This window comes from Gobio gobio (genome assembly GCF_949357685.1).
Source record: "Gobio gobio genome assembly, chromosome: 12".
Lineage (NCBI taxonomy): Eukaryota > Metazoa > Chordata > Actinopteri > Cypriniformes > Gobionidae > Gobio > Gobio gobio.
Genome location: NC_137105.1, coordinates 7,517,311 through 7,540,506, shown reverse-complemented (window position 1 = coordinate 7,540,506; position 23,196 = coordinate 7,517,311). Strand labels below are relative to the sequence as shown.

The 23,196-nt window shown below is 42.1% G+C and overlaps 1 protein-coding gene and 1 long non-coding RNA gene across 2 annotated transcripts in view; one reads left to right on the top strand and one right to left on the bottom strand.

Annotated features, from left to right (window-relative positions):
- Nucleotides 1-9,178, bottom strand: part of LOC307134529 — a 17,906-nt gene extending 8,728 nt beyond the window's left edge. Inside the window, exons 1-4 of the long non-coding RNA XR_013817579.1 lie at nucleotides 8,648-9,178; nucleotides 8,322-8,351; nucleotides 6,755-6,876; nucleotides 6,591-6,669 (exon numbers count right to left, since the gene is read on the bottom strand). This is a non-coding gene — a long non-coding RNA (uncharacterized lncRNA). The remainder of the gene's footprint in view (nucleotides 1-6,590; nucleotides 6,670-6,754; nucleotides 6,877-8,321; nucleotides 8,352-8,647) is intronic.
- Nucleotides 4,533-23,196, top strand: batf (basic leucine zipper transcription factor, ATF-like). Its single transcript, XM_079830334.1, has 3 exons — nucleotides 4,533-4,822; nucleotides 6,775-6,879; nucleotides 22,174-23,196. The coding sequence occupies exons 1-3, from the start codon at nucleotides 4,757-4,759 to the stop codon at nucleotides 22,375-22,377; spliced, it is 375 nt and encodes a 124-aa protein (XP_079686460.1). The 5' UTR covers nucleotides 4,533-4,756; the 3' UTR covers nucleotides 22,378-23,196.

The window sequence follows — 23,196 nt, the reverse complement described above, 5'->3', positions numbered from 1 at the left end:
ATTTTTTTCATATTTATTAACTATATTTTTACATTTTTTGAAGGAAACGAGTCTAGCTGTGCAAAACATGCTGCAGTTGGTCTGACAATTTCCTCGTATTTAAACCACGTGTTCAGAGTGGTTGCTAGGGTGTTGCTATGCAGCTGGCCCAAATCAAAAGAGCTCAACCCAAAGTCTATATATAATATTATATTCTGGAGTCTTTTCTTAGCCGTTTTATCAGTCTTTACGTAGTATCACTAAGAAAAGTACTAGAACAAATGTCCCCTTCTGACTTGAGCGGTTTAATTGTAATTATGAGCAATATTACCGTGACATTTGCGTTAGCAAACACAATTAAAATGTTTCTGTCTTATCCTACACAGTTTCCATCAGCTGCTGCATGCATATATATATATATATGTTCTAAAGCTCAGAAATTCCAGCAGTTCACAGTTTCTTTCGCTGGGGAAAACAAGAAAACCTGAGGCTGGTTTTGTGTACATTTCTGTGTCATTTTGGGGAAAGCTCTGTATGTGTAGATCTCTGCTTTCACTGCTTGGCACTGGGCGTCATTTGCATCACTGACAGTAACTGCGCTGTTTTTAGCACCACTGGACTGCTAGCGGACTTCTGGCTGGAGATCTGTCATCAACAGAGTTCATGAAAATCTGCTGCTGGCGTTCATCTTATGGTAATGTGGAGGGTGAAGTCAGGTGGAATTTTTGAGCTTAAGTAATACAGTGTGCACCTGCAGAAATACTCCAGATCAGAAGGGGAAGCACCTCTCACTCCCTCCCTCTCACTATCTCTCTCGCTCTGTCTTTCTCTGTCAAATTACATTTCAAATTCAGTGTCTTTCAATCAATTACTGGCAGAGCAAAACTGATTACTTAACTGCTTATGCAGTGCAATACAGGAATGATATATTAGCAAATGTGCAAAGTATTATTAAACAAATGAAATGGAATTAAAATACAATTAATAAAAAAAAAACAGAAGAAGTAAAAAAATAAAAAAAAGTAAAATATAATAATATGGGGTTCGTCTTAATCAGCTACGTATAGTTGGACATTTTAAGGGCTGTCTCAATCCTGAATGAATAAATCGATACTCACAATGCTCCCTTACTGGAAATTACGTCTGAACTACGTTCTGAAGCGCAAAACATAAAACGCATGAGGCAACTCAATAAATATAATGGTACGCGATAGAAGATTTGAAAAGACAAACCATTTTTTTTTGTTGATATTTGTCAGCATAAACACGCATTGCTAGACAGGTAGTGAACACATCTAGCTAACATTTATATGTTTTAAGGATATGTAACAGAATAATGTGTTTAAACAGCATAACAAATACTATAAAAAAGATAAAGGTCCTGCCTGTTGTTCATTAACACCAGCGATGGCATTCTACAACACCATACTATACTATAGTACTATAGTCATGTCACAGGAAATTGAGTAATCCCTGTCCCAATGTGTAATGAACCAGGGTCCTTACAAGTGGCCAGACTCGTGTGCATGATCTGATTCACAAGCTCAAGAGCTGATTGAGACGCACACATAATATTTTAGTTCATTTTCTGAGGGGAGGTTTTGTGGAGCTTGCCAGTGTAAAACTGCAACGATAAGCATGTAGCGTAATCCAAAGCAGATCAAGAACCAGATATGTGAAGCAGGATAATCAATCAACACGAGTTTTGATCAACAAGACAGTAAGACTACAAATAACAGGGCTCGAAGGTGAAAAATAAAAAGTGCTGGTACTCCCGAGGGTTGAAATCGCATACCGGGGGAGATCAGAGTACCGGAAACATGTGAGAAGAGCAGGTGTTTTGACTCCTTAAAATTAACCCCACACCTAAACATATACCCCCACTGGGGTTTAGGGGGGTAATAATCTAACAATGAGAGTCAAAATTCGGCATAACACCAGAACGGAAAGAAAAAGTGAGGGTATGCTACAGATTAAAGTATAGAAGTATAGAATAAGGGTGTGTTCACACTTGCCATGTTTGGTTTGATAAAAACTAATTCTGGTGCGATTGCTCTGTTAGTGCAGTTCATTTGAATAAGTGTGAACGCTGCCATCCGAACCCTGGTGCGCACCAAACAAGCCAAGATCAAATGGGTCTGGGTCCGCTTTCCAAACGAACTCGGTGCGGTTCGACTGAAATATGAACACAACATGGACCAAAGACTTGTCCTAAACAGGACAATGCTCAAGCATAGGCTACCTGTTTTTTCTAGTCATAGTCAAAATGTTGCCATCACAGTTCAGTACAGTCTCCTCGCAGCAGATCTTCATTTGTGTAGAGATTCCTGCCGCTGTTTTGACTCCTTTACACATTTTATAATCTCTTCACGAGTTCTCAGCTGGTCAAAATACCATCATATGTAGCTACACACCTACAACGAGCACATTTAGCCCAGCACACAGCATTGTTTTGGATGTTCGGTCGTGAAATATACATAATAAAGGTCGACCAATCAGGTTGTGAACATATACCTATGCCTTTAGGGTCAGTGTGAATGTGCCAATGTGAATGCTAAGCAGACCAGGACTAAATGTTGTTGGTTTTTTTGGGGTTCGGAGCAAACGAACCAACTGAACCGAACTACAAGTGTGAACACAATATAGAAGTGGAGCACTATACCATATAACCTTTAGCGCAAGACAATGAACAAAAGAAACAGAGGGCTTAAATACACAGAAGATCATTAACAGAACAGGGAACAGGTGAGAATTGATTAGAAACCATGACAACCAATAATGAAGTAGAAGTAGAAATGATAACAAAAAAACCGATGAAAACGATACGAAACATGACAAAAACCCACCGCCACCATGCTAGGCTATGCGGTTGCTAGCGTGTTGCTATGAAAGCAAATAGAAAAAGTATAAAATAAAATAAATAATACAATTTAAAATAGATCTCAAATAAAATAAATCTTTTCATACATTTTCTGAGGAAAGCTTGAGTGGCGCTTGACTAAGTAAAGCCCGCCACCATGACGCTAGAGCTAGGCTGCATCCGAAAATCACACACTTCCCTACTATAAAGTAGGCGAAAACAGTATGTGACAAAAGAAATGTCCGAATTCACAGTATGCATAAAAGAGTAGGGGGAAAAGGGATTCTGAAGTGTGCATATGATGGACACTTGACTATCCCATGAGGCCACGGGAGAGGCTTTATGAATGGCAGTGAAGCGGCGTAACTAATGCTGGTAGGTCACATGATATTGACCACATGGCCAATGTAGTACATTCATACTATATAGAACATACTTTTTTAGCGGCCAGGAAGTTATTACTAATTACTAAGAGAGTAAGCGATTTGGGACGCAGCCCTAGTGTTTTTAACATGTTGCTGTGAGGTTGTTAGGGCGTTCTGAGACCACACACCTTATGAGAAATCCTTCATGTCCGTGAGTTACGCAATGAAGTAACACTTAGTGTTACGGGTTTGCTCAAATCACGAACCCTCAGCATGAGCAATAGGAATACTGATGCTTAACTCAGTAAACACCACTGAGTTTGGAAATGAGACCCATCACTCTGGCCTTCTCTGCATCTCAACGTCACACACAAAAACGGTAGAGATGCTGTCTGCCAAGATTACTACACAGCAGACTTGGCAGTGTTAATTCAACTCAGAAAGAGTTAAATGGATTCCAAATAGATATTTTAGTGGCTGCAAAAAATATTTGGACACTAAAACATCATTTTTGCTTAATGATTTTTAATCAGCTGGCGTTTTCAATGGATGCTTGAAGCCAGTTCTCTTCGGTTCAACTAATGTTTCACAAACATAAAGTCACACAATATGTTTTATCTTCATTTTTTGTCAGCATTTCCATCTATCGTATTAGCATTTAAAGCCCAACCAACCTCTTGTTATTGCTTGAAAAGTATGCTTGTGCTGATCTTTCTTTAAAGTAACCAACACTTATTTCATACACTGCAAAAAATGCTTTTCTTACTTAGTAGTTTTGTCTTGTTTTCAGTCCAAATATCTAAAAAAATTTACATTAAGAAGCATTTACTAGACAAGCAAAAGTTTTTGTCTTGCTTTGGGGGAAAAACTCAAAATTAAGGGAGTTTTTGCTTAAAATAAGCAAAATAATCTGCCAATGGGTTAAGCAAAATAATCTTGTTTTCTGTTTGGATTAAGATTATTTTGCTTACCCCATTGGCAGATTATTTTGCTTATTTTAAGCAAAAACTCCCTTAATTTTGAGTTAATTTCCCCCAAAACAAGACAAAAACAAGACAAAAATACTAAGTAAGAAAAGCATTTTTTGCAGTGTCTTATCTAATGCAATGCATTCTCCTTTTCAAGTGTTGCTTAAGTTTCCAAAATACTTTCTGAGGCCAATAGCCATGCACGTGGAGAAGATACTCCGACCGTCTGTCATCACCTCTGTTCATCAACTCTGCTGCGAATAAGAGGCTGTATGCAAAGTTTCCAGGAACCATGTGACTTCCAGTCTAGTGCAGTAGAGGTTTTCTATCTACGACCACATCACACGTCGCTAATTAGGCAGGGCGAGAGAAAGAGAGGGAGTGAAGCAGAGCAAGAAAGAAAGAGTGTGAGTGCTGCAGTCTTTACTCATTCGCCAGTGGACCGCCATCAGTTCACATCTCTCCTCTGAACACATGCAGTCTCACATAGCCTGAGACAGACAGATAAACAAGCTGAGAGAAAGACAACGGCAGAAGACAGACTCTGAAGGAGGTCAAAGGTTTCACAGGGAAAGTGAAGTGGCATGGCTCAGGGCTCTGACAATAACGACACCAGCTACACCAAATCCCCCTCACCGGGCAATAAACAGGTAAGAGAGACTTAACCAGCTCCATGCATACACTTCACCAACCGCCTGGAAATGCATTTAAAACATGACTTTATTTACAATCTTTATTATTATGATAAATAATATAAACGTATTTTCAATTTAATAAATTCATTATATTATAAATACAAACATAAAGGATATATAAATATAATTGTATTTATTTTTTATATATTTTCGAAGTTAAAATATAATATAAAAACATATAAACATTTTAATTCTATAACAAATATAACAATTAAATAAATATATAAAAACAACATTTTAATTGTATTATAAATATAACAATAAATAAATATATAAATTAAAGTGATTAAAAAAATAAAACAGAAATAATTGATTTATCTTACATTAGTCAATGTTGAAATAAATGATGCAACATGCATCTAACCAGATGGAATATATAACATGTACAAAACTTCAAAAAATCAAGTCGAATATGATATTTTGATTGATGTCTAAACACTTATTTTACATGCATTTCCAGTTCCGTCTGTGAGTGACAGTGTTAGCATGTTTCTCTGTAGACTTGCACACGTGTGTATGAAAGATTATGATTCTGTTGAATGGAAGTCATGAGGCTGGTGGTGATTTTAACCTTCAGACCAAACACATACTACCGTAAGCCTGAAATGCTTTATGTCAACATTTATAAAGGTAATCAGCTTTAATGTTGAGCAACCGACTAGAACTGTTGAGTTGCACACAGCATCATGCAGTGCGAGAGAGGGAGAGTTTGACAGAATGTTAGTGATTGTGAAACTGCCGTTAAGTGGAACGAGGCCATACGAGCAGAGGGGATCTGACTTCAACGGCCACTACATCCTCCCCAACCGCGACTGACCTATCGACAGATGATTATCACTGAGAGAACATGATTTAGACATAGCAACAGTGCAAATCATGTTTTGGTTATATGGCTCGTGTATGCAAATGCAGTGGCCACAAAGAATGTTTGGACACTTTGAACTGACTTCGTATATCTACTAAAAATAACCAAAACACCAGTTGATTCATTGCAAATACTGTAACGCTTTGTGCTGCTAAATGCTTCATAGACGTTCATAATGAAGCAGCTCAGCTGTGAATTGCTGTCCTGAATTCACCAGAAGCTGAGCTAGTCATAGACATTGCACTCACACACACACACTTTTCTCAAGGGTCTCTTATTCTGGGGAATTTGTCATATGGAAAAAGTCATTCTTGTGGGTTCAGTAAAGAACGTCATTGCACAGAGGGGTTGTGGGAAAAGATTGCCCTCTGTCTTTGAAAATGTCACCTGTCTACCACAACATGTGATAAAGGTGCAGTCATGGAGGTGGATATCAAACAAAGTAATGTTCTTAAAACTATTATAATATATGATGTTTAATGGAGAACGGAACAGTGTTATCGTTGTTGTTAGTTAAAACTAAAACCATTAAAAATAGGTTTCAGTAATTGAAATAAAGCTAAAATAAACTAAAATATAAAAGTTAGGTTTAGACAAACATTTAACCGAATTACTGAAAGCTATTTAGAAGTATTTAAAATATATATATATAAAAGCTACTTCTAAACATTAATAAATAATATAATATAAATAATACTAAAATAACACTGATGGAGAACAATGTGCATAATTCATTGTTGCATGTTATTTCAAAGATTGTCTTCAATCACAGTAATGTAATGCCAGTTGACATTGATATAATAAAAGTTACAGCAAAAATAGCAAATAATAATATGATTTAAAATTAAAAAACGTTACCATTGGGATACGTGGACATGCTCTGGACTGTCAGCCTCCTCCTGGTCAAAAGCTTCCTCAGAACGTGTGCCGGTCCATTCTGGCATGACGAAAAGAACATCTAGTAAAATGGGTAGCAAATACCATTCACATTGACTTTAAAGTGGTGTTTTGTGCTGACATACTCTTGTGTGCTGATCTTTAGGGTTCGTCGGATGACGTAAGGAAAGTGATGAGGAGAGAAAAGAACCGGATCGCGGCGCAGAAGAGCCGAATGAGACAGACGCAGAAAGCCGACAATCTGCACCTGGTGAGAAACATACACACCTGAAACGTTAATTTCCACACAATCACGTTCTAATGAACTGGTGTAAGAAGTTCTGCAACAAAACAGACATTCATGCTTTGTTTCATGCAGAAAACTCTGACTTCTGAGCAGTCAGAAGACACAGCCAGATAACAAAAATATGTTGTAAGAACGAAATGAAGACAATATTTCTGAATGTTCTCTGAACGTTCTTTTTCTTGGTTATGCAAATGTTAGGAGAACATTCCATTTTGCAAACATTGTTACTTTTGTATGTTCTCTGAACTTTCTGAAACAAGCAGAAACATTTAAAAATGTTGCAGAAAAAACGTTCCATGAACGACGTATAGATAACGTTTTGAGAACATTATTAAAGACCAGATAACTTTGAACTAACATTCTATTGACATTACTGGAAGGACGCTTGTTCATAACTTTGAGAGAACCTTGTCAGAACGTTGGGGATTGTCCCTTTTAAGGGGGCGGCCACCGGTCACGCTACACTGTTCGTTCCATTGACTTCCATTCATGTGCATATAACCGAATACAGGACTAGCAAAGAAGTTTTGCATTTCGCTGCAAATTCGTATCACAAACACGTGTGACTGATAGACCACAGACGCCGCATAATGTAACGTCATTGTGCAACCAATGCAGTGTCAGTTGAAATTTTGCGTGCTCAAAGCCTGGTGTGGCTGCGGCTTTAGCTGGGCAGACAGACCCTTAAAAGGTTCACGAAGACCAAAAAATTGATTTTTAGTAATAACACCCAAACAAACATGTCAAGAAACATGACAAATCCAAGAAGAGAAGAGCGTCCAGCATCATTGCGTCCAGCTGTGTTACAGGCGTGATACGCTGATCAACTCTGACTGTATTTACATGAAGCTTAACTGACCATGTGGTGATGCGTCACGGCTTCTGTCGTGCTTCACACTTGTTGTGGCTCTGGTCTTGTTTGCTTCAGATTCTGGCATTAATTACATCGCGTGGGTGAACCGCTCAGCTAGCGGCACCTAGTAAATTCTCTGTATTTTATCAAGAAAACAACAACAATCCTCAAATCTGCATGATTCTAGGTCTGCTTACAGAATTGTGGTGCTTTGCATCCGTGCATTTCGTGACTGTGCTCTTCACTTGAGCACACGCCTGTCTAACAGTCATCAAACCGTTTGGATTGCATTTGGCTCTTACTCAAAGCCAAAACCCTCTATCACTTTCATTCAGCATCTGTGTGTGTGTGTGTTATATGGGTGTTTCCCTCTGGTATTACTCATGTCCTTTCTCTCCTCCGATAGCTGCACATGGTGTCCAAGGACTCAAAAGGACAGACCAAGTGCAGTTATACTCAACTTTACATCAATACATCAACTACAAGGATAGATCCTCCAAACTCTATGATCGATTTAAAAGGGCAGTCCTTCTAAAAGTCATCATTTACTCACGCTCATGTTGTTCAACACCTGTATGACCATCTGGAACACAAAAGATATTTTCATTCACGTTTCCATATTTTGCATGTCACGTTTAGTTACGAGATCTGTGAGACATCAAACATGTCACGCTAAGGTTGAAAATGAGCAGATGAAAATGTGAGAGATATAAAATATGAATATATACGATACGGCTGAGAGGAGATTATCAAGCAATCAATCATTTATTTATTTATTAAAGCTATAAAAGCATACCAGAATTACGCCTAAGTTAGTGGCATGACTTTTTATACAGGTTGAAAACTGCCTCATACTCTTTACTGGCGAACACAACTTACTTTTTTTTGGCCAAAATTTCAATTTCAGTCTTTATGTCATCCAACTTTTCTCCTCCTCAAGGCAATCCAGCAGAGAATTTTCAGCCACATTACTTCCTGCTTTAAAAGGAACATACAACTGCGCATCATCAGCATTAGTATGATAAGAAATGCCATAATTATTTAAAGGGTTAGTTCACCCAAAAATGAAAATTCTGTCATTAATTACTTACCCTCATGTCGTTCGACACCCGTAAGACCTCCGTTCATCTTCAGAACACAAATTAAGATATTTTAGTTGAAATCTGATGGCTCTGAAAGGCCTCCATTGGCACAATGCACGGTTCACTCTCAAGACCCTTAAAAGGTACTAAAGACGTCGTTACAAAGTCCATCTCACTACAGTGGTTCTAAAATAACTTTATGAATCGGCGAGAATAGTTTTTGTGCGCAAAAAAACCCTAAATAACGACTTATATAGTGATGACGATTTCAAAACACGGCCTCATGAAGCTTCGAAGCGTTATGAATCAGTGAGTCGATTCAGCAGTTTGGATCGACAAATTTCAGCAGTTTGGCGGGTTGACACGCGATCCGAATCATGATTCAACGTATGTAAAGGGATGTAAAGGGAAAAAGTAACAGCCCTAAAACAGAGCCCTGAGGTACCCAACAAGTTACAGAATAATGATTCCCAATCTTTACTGCAAATATCCTACCCTCCAGGTAGGAACGGAACCAACATAAGGCTACACCATTTACCTGACACACTGCTCATTTACCCGACACACTGCTGATTTACTCCAACACACTGCTCCAAGTTGGAGTAAATCAGCAGTGTGTCGAGTAAATCAGCAGTGTGTCGGGTAAATGAGCAGTGTGTCGGGTAAATGAGCAGTGTGTCGGGTAAATGAGCAGTGTAAATGAGCAGTGTGTCGGGTAAATGAGCAGTGTGTCTGGCACCTTGAGTAGTGTGTTGGAGTAAATGAGCAGTGTGTCTGGCACCTTGAGCAGTGTGTCGGGTAAATGAGCAGTGTGTCGGGCGCCTTGAGCAGTGTCTTGCGCCTTGAGCAGTGTGTCGGGTAAATGAGCAGTGTGTTGGAGACACACTGCTCAAGGCGCAAGACACTGCTCAAGGCGCCCGACACACTGCTCATTTACCCGACACACTGCTCATTTACCCGACACACTGCTCAAGGTGCCCGACACACTGCTCATTTACCCGACACACTGCTCATTTACCCGACACACTGCTCAAGGTGCCCGACACACAGCTCATTAACCCGACACACTGCTCATTTACCCGACACACTGGTCAAGGTGCCCGACACACTGCTCATTTACCCGACACACTGCTCATTTACCCAACACACTGGTCATTTACCCGACACACTGGTCATTTACCCGACACACTGGTCATTTACACTGCTCATTTACCCGACACACTGCTCATTTACTCCAACACACTGCTTATTTACCCAACACACTGCTCATTTACCCGACACACTGCTCATTTACCCGACACACTGCTCATTTACCCGACACACTGCTCATTTACCCGACACACTGCTCATTTACCCTGTTCAAGGCCCGACACACTGCTCATTTACCCAACACACTGCTCATTTACCCGACACACTGCTCATTTACCCGACACACTGCTCATTTACCCTGCTCAAGGCCCGACACACTGCTCATTTACCCAACACACTGCTCATTTACCCAACACACTGCTCATTTACCCAACACACTGCCCATTTACCCGACACACTGCCCATTTACCCGACACACTGCTCATTTACCCAACACACTGCTCATTTACCCGACACACTGCTCATTTACCCTGCTCAAGGCCCGACACACTGCTCATTTACCCGACACACTGCTCATTTACCCTGCTCAAGGCCCGACACACTGCTCATTTACCCAACACACTGCTCATTTACCCGACACACTGCTCATTTACCCTGCTCAAGGCCCGACACACTGCTCATTTACCCGACACACTGCTCATTTACCCTGCTCATTTACCCGACACACTGCTCATTTACCCAACACACTGGTCATTTACCCGACACACTGGTCATTTACCCGACACACTGGTCATTTACACTGCTCATTTACCCGACACACTGCTCATTTACTCCAACACACTGCTTATTTACCCAACACACTGCTCATCTACTCCAACACACTGCTCATTTACCCAACACACTGCTCATTTACCCAACACACTGCTCATTTACCCGACACACTGCTCATTTACCCGACACACTGCTCATTTACCCGACACACTGCTCATTTACCCGACACACTGCTCATTTACCCTGCTCAAGGCCCGACACACTGCTCATTTACCCAACACACTGCTCATTTACACTGCTCATTTACCCGACACACTGCTCATTTACTCCAACACACTGCTTATTTACCCAACACACTGCTCATCTACTCCAACACACTGCTCATTTACCCGACACACTGCTCATTTACCCAACACACTGCTCATTTACCCGACACACTGCTCATTTACACTGCTCATTTACCCGACACACTGCTCATTTACTCCAACACACTGCTTATTTACCCAACACACTGCTCATCTACTCCAACACACTGCTCATTTACCCGACACACTGCTCATTTACCCAACACACTGCTCATTTACCCGACACACTGCTCATTTACCCAACACACTGCTCAAGGCCCAACACACTGCTCATTTACCCGACACACTGCTCATTTACCCTGCTCAAGGCCCGACACACTGCTCATTTACCCAACACACTGCTCATTTACCCAACACACTGCTCATTTACCCTGTTCAAGGCCCGACACACTGCTCATTTACCCTGCTCATTTACCCGACACACTGCTCATTTACCCTGTTCAAGGCCCGACACACTGCTCATTTACCCTGCTCATTTACCCGACACACTGCTCATTTACCCGACACACTGCTCATTTACCCAACACACTGCTCATTTACCCGACACACTGCTCATTTACCCTGCTCAAGGCCCAACACACTGCTCATTTACCCAACACACTGCTCAAGGCCCAACACACTGCTCATTTACCCAACACACTGCTCAAGGCCCAACACACTGCTCATTTACCCGACACACTGCTCATTTACCCAACACACTGCTCATTTACCCGACACACTGCTCATTTACCCAACACACTGCTCATTTACCCTGCTCAAGGCCCAACACACTGCTCATTTACCCGACACACTGCTCATTTACCCAACACACTGCTCATTTACCCTGCTCAAGGCCCAACACACTGCTCATTTACCCAACACACTGCTCAAGGCCCAACACACTGCTCATTTACCCAACACACTGCTCAAGGCCCAACACACTGCTCATTTACCCGACACACTGCTCATTTACCCTGCTCAAGGCCCAACACACTGCTCATTTACCCGACACACTGCTCATTTACCCTGCTCAAGGCCCAACACACTGCTCATTTACCCAACACACTGCTCAAGGCCCAACACACTGCTCATTTACCCAACACACTGCTCAAGGCCCAACACACTGCTCATTTACCCAACACACTGCTCATTTACCCAACACACTGCTCATTTACCCAACACACTGCTCATTTACCCTGCTCAAGGCCCAACACACTGCTCATTTACCCGACACACTGCTCATTTACCCGACACACTGCTCATTTACCCAACACACTGCTCATTTACCCAACACACTGCTCATTTACCCAACACACTGCTCATTTACCCTGTTCAAGGCCCGACACACTGCTCATTTACCCTGCTCATTTACCCGACACACTGCTCATTTACCCAACACACTGCTCATTTACCCAACACACTGCTCATTTACCCAACACACTGCTCACACTGCTCATTTACCCGACACACTGCTCATTTACCCGACACACTGCTCATTTACCCGACACACTGCTCATTTACACTGCTCATTTACCCGACACACTGCTCATTTACCCGACACACTGCTCATTTACCCGACACACTGCTCATTTACCCGACACACTGCTCACACTGCTCATTTACCCAACACACTGCTCATTTACCCGACACACTGCTCATTTACACTGCTCATTTACCCGACACACTGCTCATTTACCCTGCTCAAGGCCCAACACACTGCTCATTTACCCGACACACTGCTCATTTACCCGACACACTGCTCATTTACCCAACACACTGCTCATTTACCCAACACACTGCTCATTTACCCAACACACTGCTCATTTACCCTGTTCAAGGCCCGACACACTGCTCATTTACCCTGCTCATTTACCCGACACACTGCTCATTTACCCAACACACTGCTCATTTACCCAACACACTGCTCACACTGCTCATTTACCCGACACACTGCTCATTTACCCAACACACTGCTCATTTACCCAACACACTGCTCATTTACCCGACACACTGCTCATTTACCCAACACACTGCTCATTTACCCGACACACTGCTCATTTACACTGCTCATTTACCCGACACACTGCTCATTTACCCGACACACTGCTCATTTACCCGACACACTGCTCATTTACCCAACACACTGCTCACACTGCTCATTTACCCAACACACTGCTCATTTACCCGACACACTGCTCATTTACACTGCTCATTTACCCGACACACTGCTCATTTACCCAACACACTGCTCATTTACCCAACACACTGCTCATTTACCCGACACACTGCTCATTTACCCAACACACTGCTCATTTACCCGACACACTGCTCATTTACACAGCTCATTTACCCGACACACTGCTCATTTACCCGACACACTGCTCATTTACCCGACACACTGCTCATTTACCCAACACACTGCTCACACTGCTCATTTACCCAACACACTGCTCATTTACCCGACACACTGCTCATTTACACTGCTCATTTACCCGACACACTGCTCATTTACCCAACACACTGCTCATTTACCCAACACACTGCTCATTTACCCGACACACTGCTCATTTACCCGACACACTGCTCATTTACCCGACACACTGCTCATTTACCCGACACACTGCTCATTTACCCGACACACTGCTCATTTACCCGACACACTGCTCATTTCATTTACCCGACACACTGCTCATTTCATTTACCCGACACACTGCTCATTTACCCAACACACTGCTCATTTACCCGACACACTGCTCATTTACCCGACACACTGCTCATTTACCCAACACACTGCTCACACTGCTCATTTACCCAACACACTGCTCATTTACCCGACACACTGCTCATTTACACTGCTCATTTACCCGACACACTGCTCATTTACCCAACACACTGCTCATTTACCCAACACACTGCTCATTTACCCGACACACTGCTCATTTACCCGACACACTGCTCATTTACCCGACACACTGCTCATTTACCCAACACACTGCTCATTTACCCAACACACTGCTCATTTACCCAACACACTGCTCATTTACCCGACACACTGCTCATTTACCCGACACACTGCCCATTTACCCGACACACTGCTCATTTACCCGACACACTGCTCATTTACCCGACACACTGCTCATTTACACTGCTCATTTACCCGACACACTGCTCATTTACCCGACACACTGCTCATTTACCCGACACACTGCTCATTTACCCGACACACTGCTGATTTACCCTGTTCAAGGCCCGACACACTGCTCATTTACCCAACACACTGCTCATTTACCCGACACACTGCTCATTTACCCGACACACTGCTCATTTACCCGACACACTGCCCATTTACCCGACACACTGCTCATTTACCCGACACACTGCTCATTTACCCAACACACTGCTCATTTAACCAACACACTGCTCATTTACCCGACACACTGCCCATTTACCCGACACACTGCTCATTTACCCGACACACTGCTCATTTACCCAACACACTGCTCATTTAACCAACACACTGCTCATTTACCCGACACACTGCCCATTTACCCGACACACTGCTCATTTACCCGACACACTGCTCATTTACCCAACACACTGCTCATTTACCCAACACACTGCTCATTTAACCAACACACTGCTCATTTACCCGACACACTGCCCATTTACCCGACACACTGCTCATTTACCCGACACACTGCTCATTTACCCGACACACTGCTCATTTACCCGACACACTGCTCATTTACCCGACACACTGCCCATTTACCCGACACACTGCTCATTTACCCGACACACTGCCCATTTACCCGACACACTGCTCATTTACCCGACACACTGCTCATTTACCCGACACACTGCTCATTTACCCGACACACTGCTCATTTACCCAACACACTGCTCATTTACCCAACACACTGCTCATTTAACCAACACACTGCTCATTTACCCGACACACTGCCCATTTACCCGACACACTGCTCATTTACCCGACACACTGCTCATTTACCCGACACACTGCTCATTTACCCAACACACTGCTCATTTACCCAACACACTGCTCATTTACCCAACACACTGCTCATTTACCCAACACACTGCTCATTTACCCGACACACTGCTCATTTACCCGACACACTGCCCATTTACCCGACACACTGCTCATTTACCCGACACACTGCTCATTTACCCGACACACTGCTCATTTACACTGCTCATTTACCCGACACACTGCTCATTTACCCGACACACTGCTCATTTACCCGACACACTGCTCATTTACCCGACACACTGCTCATTTACCCGACACACTGCTGATTTACCCTGTTCAAGGCCCGACACACTGCTCATTTACCCAACACACTGCTCATTTACCCGACACACTGCTCATTTACCCGACACACTGCTCATTTACCCGACACACTGCCCATTTACCCGACACACTGCTCATTTACCCGACACACTGCTCATTTACCCAACACACTGCTCATTTAACCAACACACTGCTCATTTACCCGACACACTGCCCATTTACCCGACACACTGCTCATTTACCCAACACACTGCTCATTTACCCAACACACTGCTCATTTACCCAACACACTGCTCATTTAACCAACACACTGCTCATTTACCCGACACACTGCCCATTTACCCGACACACTGCTCATTTACCCAACACACTGCTCATTTACCCAACACACTGCTCATTTACCCAACACACTGCTCATTTAACCAACACACTGCTCATTTACCCGACACACTGCCCATTTAACCAACACACTGCTCATTTACCCGACACACTGCCCATTTACCCGACACACTGCTCATTTACCCGACACACTGCCCATTTACCCGACACACTGCTCATTTACCCGACACACTGCTCATTTACCCGACACACTGCTCATTTACCCGACACACTGCTCATTTACCCAACACACTGCTCATTTACCCAACACACTGCTCATTTAACCAACACACTGCTCATTTACCCGACACACTGCTCATTTACCCGACACACTGCTCATTTACCCGACACACTGCTCATTTACCCGACACACTGCTCATTTACCCTGTTCAAGGCCCGACACACTGCTCATTTACCCGACACACTGCTCATTTACCCTGCTCAAGGCCCGACACACTGCTCATTTACCCAACACACTGCTCATTTACCCAACACACTGCTCATTTACCCTGCTCAAGGCCCAACACACTGCTCATTTACCCAACACACTGCTCAAGGCCCAACACACTGCTCATTTACCCAACACACTGCTCAAGGCCCAACACACTGCTCATTTACCCAACACACTGCTCATTTACCCAACACACTGCTCATTTACCCAACACACTGCTCATTTACCCAACACACTGCTCATTTACCCAACACACTGCTCATTTACCCTGCTCAAGGCCCAACACACTGCTCATTTACCCAACACACTGCTCATTTACCCGGCACACTGCTCATTTACCCAACACACTGCTCATTTACCCAACACACTGCTCATTTACCCAACACACTGCTCATTTACCCTGCTCAAGGCCCAACACACTGCTCATTTACCCGACACACTGCTCATTTACCCGACACACTGCTCATTTACCCGACACACTGCTCATTTACCCGACACACTGCTCATTTACCCAACACACTGCTCACACTGCTCATTTACCCGACACACTGCTCATTTACCCGACACACTGCTCATTTACCCGACACACTGCTCATTTACCCGACACACTGCTCATTTACCCGACACACTGCTCATTTACCCGACACACTGCTCATTTACCCGACACACTGCTCATTTCATTTACCCGACACACTGCTCATTTACCCAACACACTGCTCATTTACCCAACACACTGCTCATTTACCCAACACACTGCTCATTTACCCAACACACTGCTCATTTACCCTGCTCATTTACCCGACACACTGCTCATTTACCCGACACACTGCTCATTTACCCGACACACTGCTCATTTACCCGACACACTGCTCATTTACCCGACACACTGCTCATTTACCCGACACACTGCTCATTTACCCGACACACTGCTCATTTACCCGACACACTGCTCATTTACCCAACACACTGCTCATTTACCCAACACACTGCTCATTTACCCAACACACTGCTCATTTACCCTGCTCATTTACCCAACACACTGCTCATTTACCCGACACACTGCTCATTTACCCAACACACTGCTCATTTACCCGACACACTGGTCATTTACCCGACACACTGCTCATTTACCCGACACACTGCTCATTTACCCAACACACTGCTCATTTACCCGACACACTGCTCATTTCATTTACCCGACACACTGCTCATTTACCCAACACACTGCTCATTTACCCGACACACTGCTCATTTACCCGACACACTGCTCATTTACCCGACACACTGCTCATTTACCCGACACACTGCTCATTTCATTTACCCGACACACTGCTCATTTACCCGACACACTGCTCATTTACCCGACACACTGCTCATTTACCCGACACACTGCTCATTTACCCGACACACTGCTCATTTACCCGACACACTGCTCATTTACCCGACACACTGCTCATTTACCCAACACACTGCTCATTTACCCGACACACTGCTCATTTACCCGACACACTGCTCAAGGCGCTCCAGCGTGTCGAACGCCACACCCGGGTCTAACAAGACAAGACCACCACAGTTTCCATGGTCAACTTCTAATAAAATATCATAGGGCAGATTCAGTAGTGACCAATTCTGATTCCCGACTGAAACGTATCCATGATATTTATCTCTGCTAAAAATGACGAAAGCTGACAAAATACAACCTTTTCTAGGATTTTTGCCATGTAAGGAAGTTTAGAAATAGGACGAAAATATTGCAGAACAGAAGGGTCAACACCGGGTTTCTTTAACAAGGGCTGCACTATTGCATGTTTCAAACTTGATGGCACATATCCCTCAGCCAAACTTTTATTTATAATTAATAAAATATATGGACCAAAAGTATTGACAACTTCAGTAAAACGTTTTTTAATCAGACGTCATTTTTGAAAAGACTAGGGGCCATATTTACTAAACAGGACAAATTAGCGTGAGAGCACCATTCGCCGATGGGAGTGGAAAATTTTACGCATGATCTACTGTTGACGCGCAAATTAAAGAACACAAACACAGCCGGATCATTTGCATAATGATCAACACAATCTACCAGTTAGCATCTGGATTAAGACGTGCTTTTTGGGCGGAAAATAATGCCGCAAATACCATTAAATTAACTAGTGCAACCCTTAGTAAATCGCCGTGTGATTCATTTAAAGCAACACTTGGTAACTTTTTGCGCTCTAGCGGTTAATAAACTAAAATGTGTCTTGCGGAAGAACATTGTAGCCGGAGCTACTTCTCTCGGTTTATGTCTATGACAAGTCATGCAGACTATGCTACTCTGCAGCGGTGTGACCCGAACCGGACTAAACACTTATTATATGTTTACCGTAGTGATTCAGGATAAGACAAAAATACGGTTTGAAAAATGGATTCATGATGTACTTGCTCATTATATAAATTTAGTACATTTTGCTTAAAAAATACTCTCCTCCCAAACATTTTTCTGAAAGGGAAACTCCTGCAAATGCAGATCAGCTGCAAAAATAACCCTGTCCACGCCTTTTCAGCATTAATTTTTCACTACTGGTAGTTTTTAACAACACGTTTTAGCTGTTGGTAAATCTAGCCCTAGGTCTCAAACATGGTGCACACTTTTTATTGTGCTTTTCGGATTCAGGCATGGTCGTTGCATGGGAAAGAGCTATGTGATTTCTCAATGTTTCTTTATGTGTTGCACTGAAGAAAGAAAGTCTTACCGGTTTGGAACAAAATGAACCTGTATTTTCATTTTTGAGTGAGCTATACCTTTAAATAAGCTTCTCTACACTAGTTATGGTGTGAAGCTACTGAAGCGATTCTGCTTGAGAATGAGATCTGGTCTGATTCACAGAACAAATGCAGATATCAAAGTGAACCGAGTGGCAGTTTTCTCAGCAAGAGAGTGGTTTGATTAGCTAGTTGACCTGCTGTCAGTCCCGACAGCCCCCGCTGTAGTTCTCAGTATCAGTTATCTGATAAACACACACACACACACACACTGACCTCATGCAAGTTCCCCTGAAGTCAACCGATTAAACGCAAAGTGGGAGATGCTGTCCCGACAGGCACATACCATTTACCAGGAACCGCATATCATTTCGATTTTTGAGGTTTCACAGCTTTTGAGAAATGCACATATAGGTCACACATCAGCAGATATGAATACTTGGTGTTTACACCATTAATGCTTAATATCCTGATGTGCAAACGCCTCAAACTTTTATCGCGTAAAGGTCATGACTGAAGCAAAACTGCATGAAAATTGTGCATGCAATGTGTGCATCAGTGTTATTTTAGTATTATTGAAACACTATTTTAATATTTATGTTCTAGAATCATATTTGTGTTTTTTAATATTTCTAATATTAAGTACTATTAATTTTAGTACTTCATTTTTTATTTAGGTTTTCATCTATTTCATTTTATTTTATCTCAGTTTTATTAACAATTTTTAATAGTTTGGTTAACAATGCCAACGCTGATGTGCATATCTTGTACGAATCTGTTTGTGTTTTATCACCAAAACCAGAGAAAAACCCATTTGTTTTAAATCTCAATTAAATCTGGTTTTCTTCAGGTTTTTAAAATGAGCAGCACTCAGTGTTAGTATCCAGAGCAGCCTATGATTAAGTTAAGATTATAGTATATAGAAGTATAGTAATCTAAAGATATGAAATAATAATAAATTCAGTTGAATATGTTACAGAGGAAAGTCTGTGTGACTGGGTGGACTCGCTGTTCTGTGTTCAGTGTAGTATGTGGTTTCACTCTTCACGGCTATGCTTGATAAACAGGAAGCTGAAATTTCCCTCCGTATGACACGTTTCCTGTAGTGTCTTCTCATGGTGTGTTTTTTGGTTGAGGCCTGCCTGAGAAACGTGGGCCGTCGAGGGGAGTGTTCAGCTGTCATTTCTGGTAAGGTGTCGCTATAGGCCGTGGGCAGATAAAGTTGAATGACGCTCGTCAGAGGGGTTTTACCCTAAAGAGTAACTGGAAGGCAGCGGAGCGGCTAGTCGAGCTGCGGATCACAGGCCGGTGACGTCGCTGAGCGGGAACCATCATGACCCCCTAGAGTAACTAAAAATAATGCCCAATAAACATATGCATTCTCTCATCTATTTCTAGCACTTTATTATTAGATATGTAGCTAGTTAAAATTTTACCTGTGGACATTTATGTAGATATGTGCCTGTCAGAGGTCAATACGGCTGACCTCATCAGTAGGGGAGCTTTCCTTAGGGCTGTTTTGAAGCAATATGCAAAATGACTTGACTTTTCAGCATTTTATAAATATTATACTATGCTAAACCTTAGGTTAAAGGGATAGTTCACCCAAAAATGAAAATTACCCAATGGTTTACTCACCCTCAAGCCATCCTAGGTGTATATGACTTTCTTCTTTCAGACGAATACAATCTGAGTTATATCAAAAAATGTCCTGGCTTTTTCAAGCTTTATAATGACAGTGAATGCCGGAAAAATATTTTATAATATAGCCGGTTAATAAAGCACTTCTGGGGTGAATCGATGCGTTTGTGTAAGGAAAATATCCATATTTAACACGTTATAAAGTAAAATATCTAGCTTCCACCAGACCGCCTTACGTATTCAACTTACGCAGAAAGTGTAATGCTGCCTTCACGTGCTATCGGAAATTTGGTCATTCCGACTTCTGACGTCGTGATTACGAGCTCATTGCATTCAAGTTTCAAAATGTGAGGGCGTTCATGTGCAATTTTTACCTAGGAAACTCGTATTTACGATAATTCCGAGAGCACGTGAAGGCAGCATAACTCACGCGACGTCGGACGTAGCGCAAGCGTTTTGAACTGTGAGAGGCGCTTTAAATGTGGATAATTTTCTTACAAAATCGCATGGCTTTGTTTCAGAAGGCCTTTAGTAACCTCTCGGAGCCGTGTGGAGTACTTTTAAAATGGATGGATGCACTTTTTTGGCCTTCAAAATCTCATCCCCTGTCACAGCCATTATAAAGCTTGGATTAGCCAGGACATTTTTAAATATAACTCCGACTGTATCCGTCTGAAAGAAGAATGTCACACACCTAGGATGGCTTGCGGTTGAGTATATCATGGGGTAATTTTCATTTTGGGGTGAACTATCCCTTTAACATCACTTAACAAGGTACCCGTTAACCCTAAATTGTAGGGTCAAAACACCCACAGCGAGTTGTTTAGCAACAGACAACCAAACATAAACCAGTTTTTACCTCATTTAATATTCATAAACTTTGACACTCAGAGAATACTTCAAATGCTTCGGAAAGAAAGAAAAATAAGGATACGCCAAACATCACAATTGGATAAGCAGTTAATCAAATAGGTTGTGTACCTGTTCAACCAACTAACGTAATTGACCTCATAAATATGTAAATAAGAGCGTTAAAGGGATAGTTCACCCCAAAAATTCACTTACATGTGGTGTCAAACCTGAATCAGTTTCTTTCTTCTGTTTAACACGAAAGAATATATTTTAAAGAATGATGGGAACCAGAAAGTTGACGGCACCCATTGTTTTCTATAGTATTTTGTTCCTAGCTACTGTGGAAGTTAACTAAAACATTATTTAAAATATCTTCTTTCGTGTTAAACATAATAAAGAAATGTTTACATGTTTTGGACAACTTGAGGGTGAGTAAGTAATGAAAACATTTTCATTTTTAGGCGAACTACATCTTAGGCTAGCCTACTCAATACCCAGGATTCGTTACTGACCCGAAAAGCCCATAAATGCGTCAGAAATTAATATAATCCATGATTCATATGTTATTGTGTGCCAATTCTGCGGTGTTTGTAACTTTGAGGACCTCTAGAGGACGGAACTCAAAATTCATATCCTGTGGAATGCATACTTACTTAAATTTTCTTCAGAAAAAGTACATCGTGACATCCTCCCTAACCTCTGGAGCTCTAATCAACGTCTTTTGTTTTCTCTTTGTGTAGGAGAGTGAAAATCTGGAGAAGGAAAACGCAGCGCTCAGGAAAGAGGTGAAGAGACTCACAGAGGAGGCCAAATATCTGTCCACGGTTCTGAGCAACCATGAGCCGCTGTGCACGGGCCTGAGCGGCGCGTCCACGGAGCTGCTGTACGGCGCGCACCACGGCGCGTTCCACCAGCATATCAGCGTGCCGCACTACCCGCTCTGACCGGCAGAGGCCGCCGGAGTTCCGCACGGAATCCGCCCCAGGGCGACAGTCAATGAACTTTGGTTGAGTCACTTACATAGTCATCAGCGGGCATTGAAATGATCTCAAAACCATCTACTGAGAATCACTGAAATAAAACAAAGGCCTCCAGATGAGACGATTTTTGTGACAATGATATTTTATTAGTTTTATTTTTGTCTAAAGTTAAATAATCCCAGCTCCTTGAACAAAACCTCATGTCTGTAAAATGCAAATGTGTTAAACGTAGGCTACTTGCAAAGGTGCATGGCAATGACACGATGAATGTTTTCAAGTTAGATTTCATTAGAAGCCAGTCTACTGATTCATATGATCATTTATTTTATTCTATTTCTGTGAAATGTTAATGAAATGACTGGACTTTATTCTAAGAAAATTATGTTGATTGTGTATCCTGTTCACAGATGATATTATGTGTGAATGTTTTCTATTATGGCTCATTGGTCAACATTCTGAATGTACTTTATACACAATTCTAGCTGAATATTTTTATTCTAAACCCGTTGGGATCTTCTAAAGTTGTACAAACTGCTGTGCTATGTATCTCAAATGTGGAGGAGGGAAACATTTGTATCTGGGATCTTCTGTGATCACATGTGAAGAAATGAATAAATGTAAAATATTCAGGCACATTTCATGAATTTGAACATAATGTCCCCTCTGTTTCATTCATCAAGCAGAACAAATGTTTTAAATGGTTAAGCACATAATTATGCATGACATTTTCAGAAAGAAAAAGTATGTTTTGTCTTCTTAATAAATGCGTCTGTTTAGGATTTT

Bases quoted from the DNA above. Each gene is read 5' to 3' on its own strand.
- batf (XM_079830334.1), top strand. From the start codon at position 4,757: ATGGCTCAGGGCTCTGACAATAACGACACCAGCTACACCAAATCCCCC. The intron at 4,823-6,774 runs GTAAGAGAGACT...GCTGATCTTTAG, and splicing joins CCTCACCGGGCAATAAACAG to GGTTCGTCGGATGACGTAAG. The intron at 6,880-22,173 runs GTGAGAAACATA...CTCTTTGTGTAG, and splicing joins AAGCCGACAATCTGCACCTG to GAGAGTGAAAATCTGGAGAA.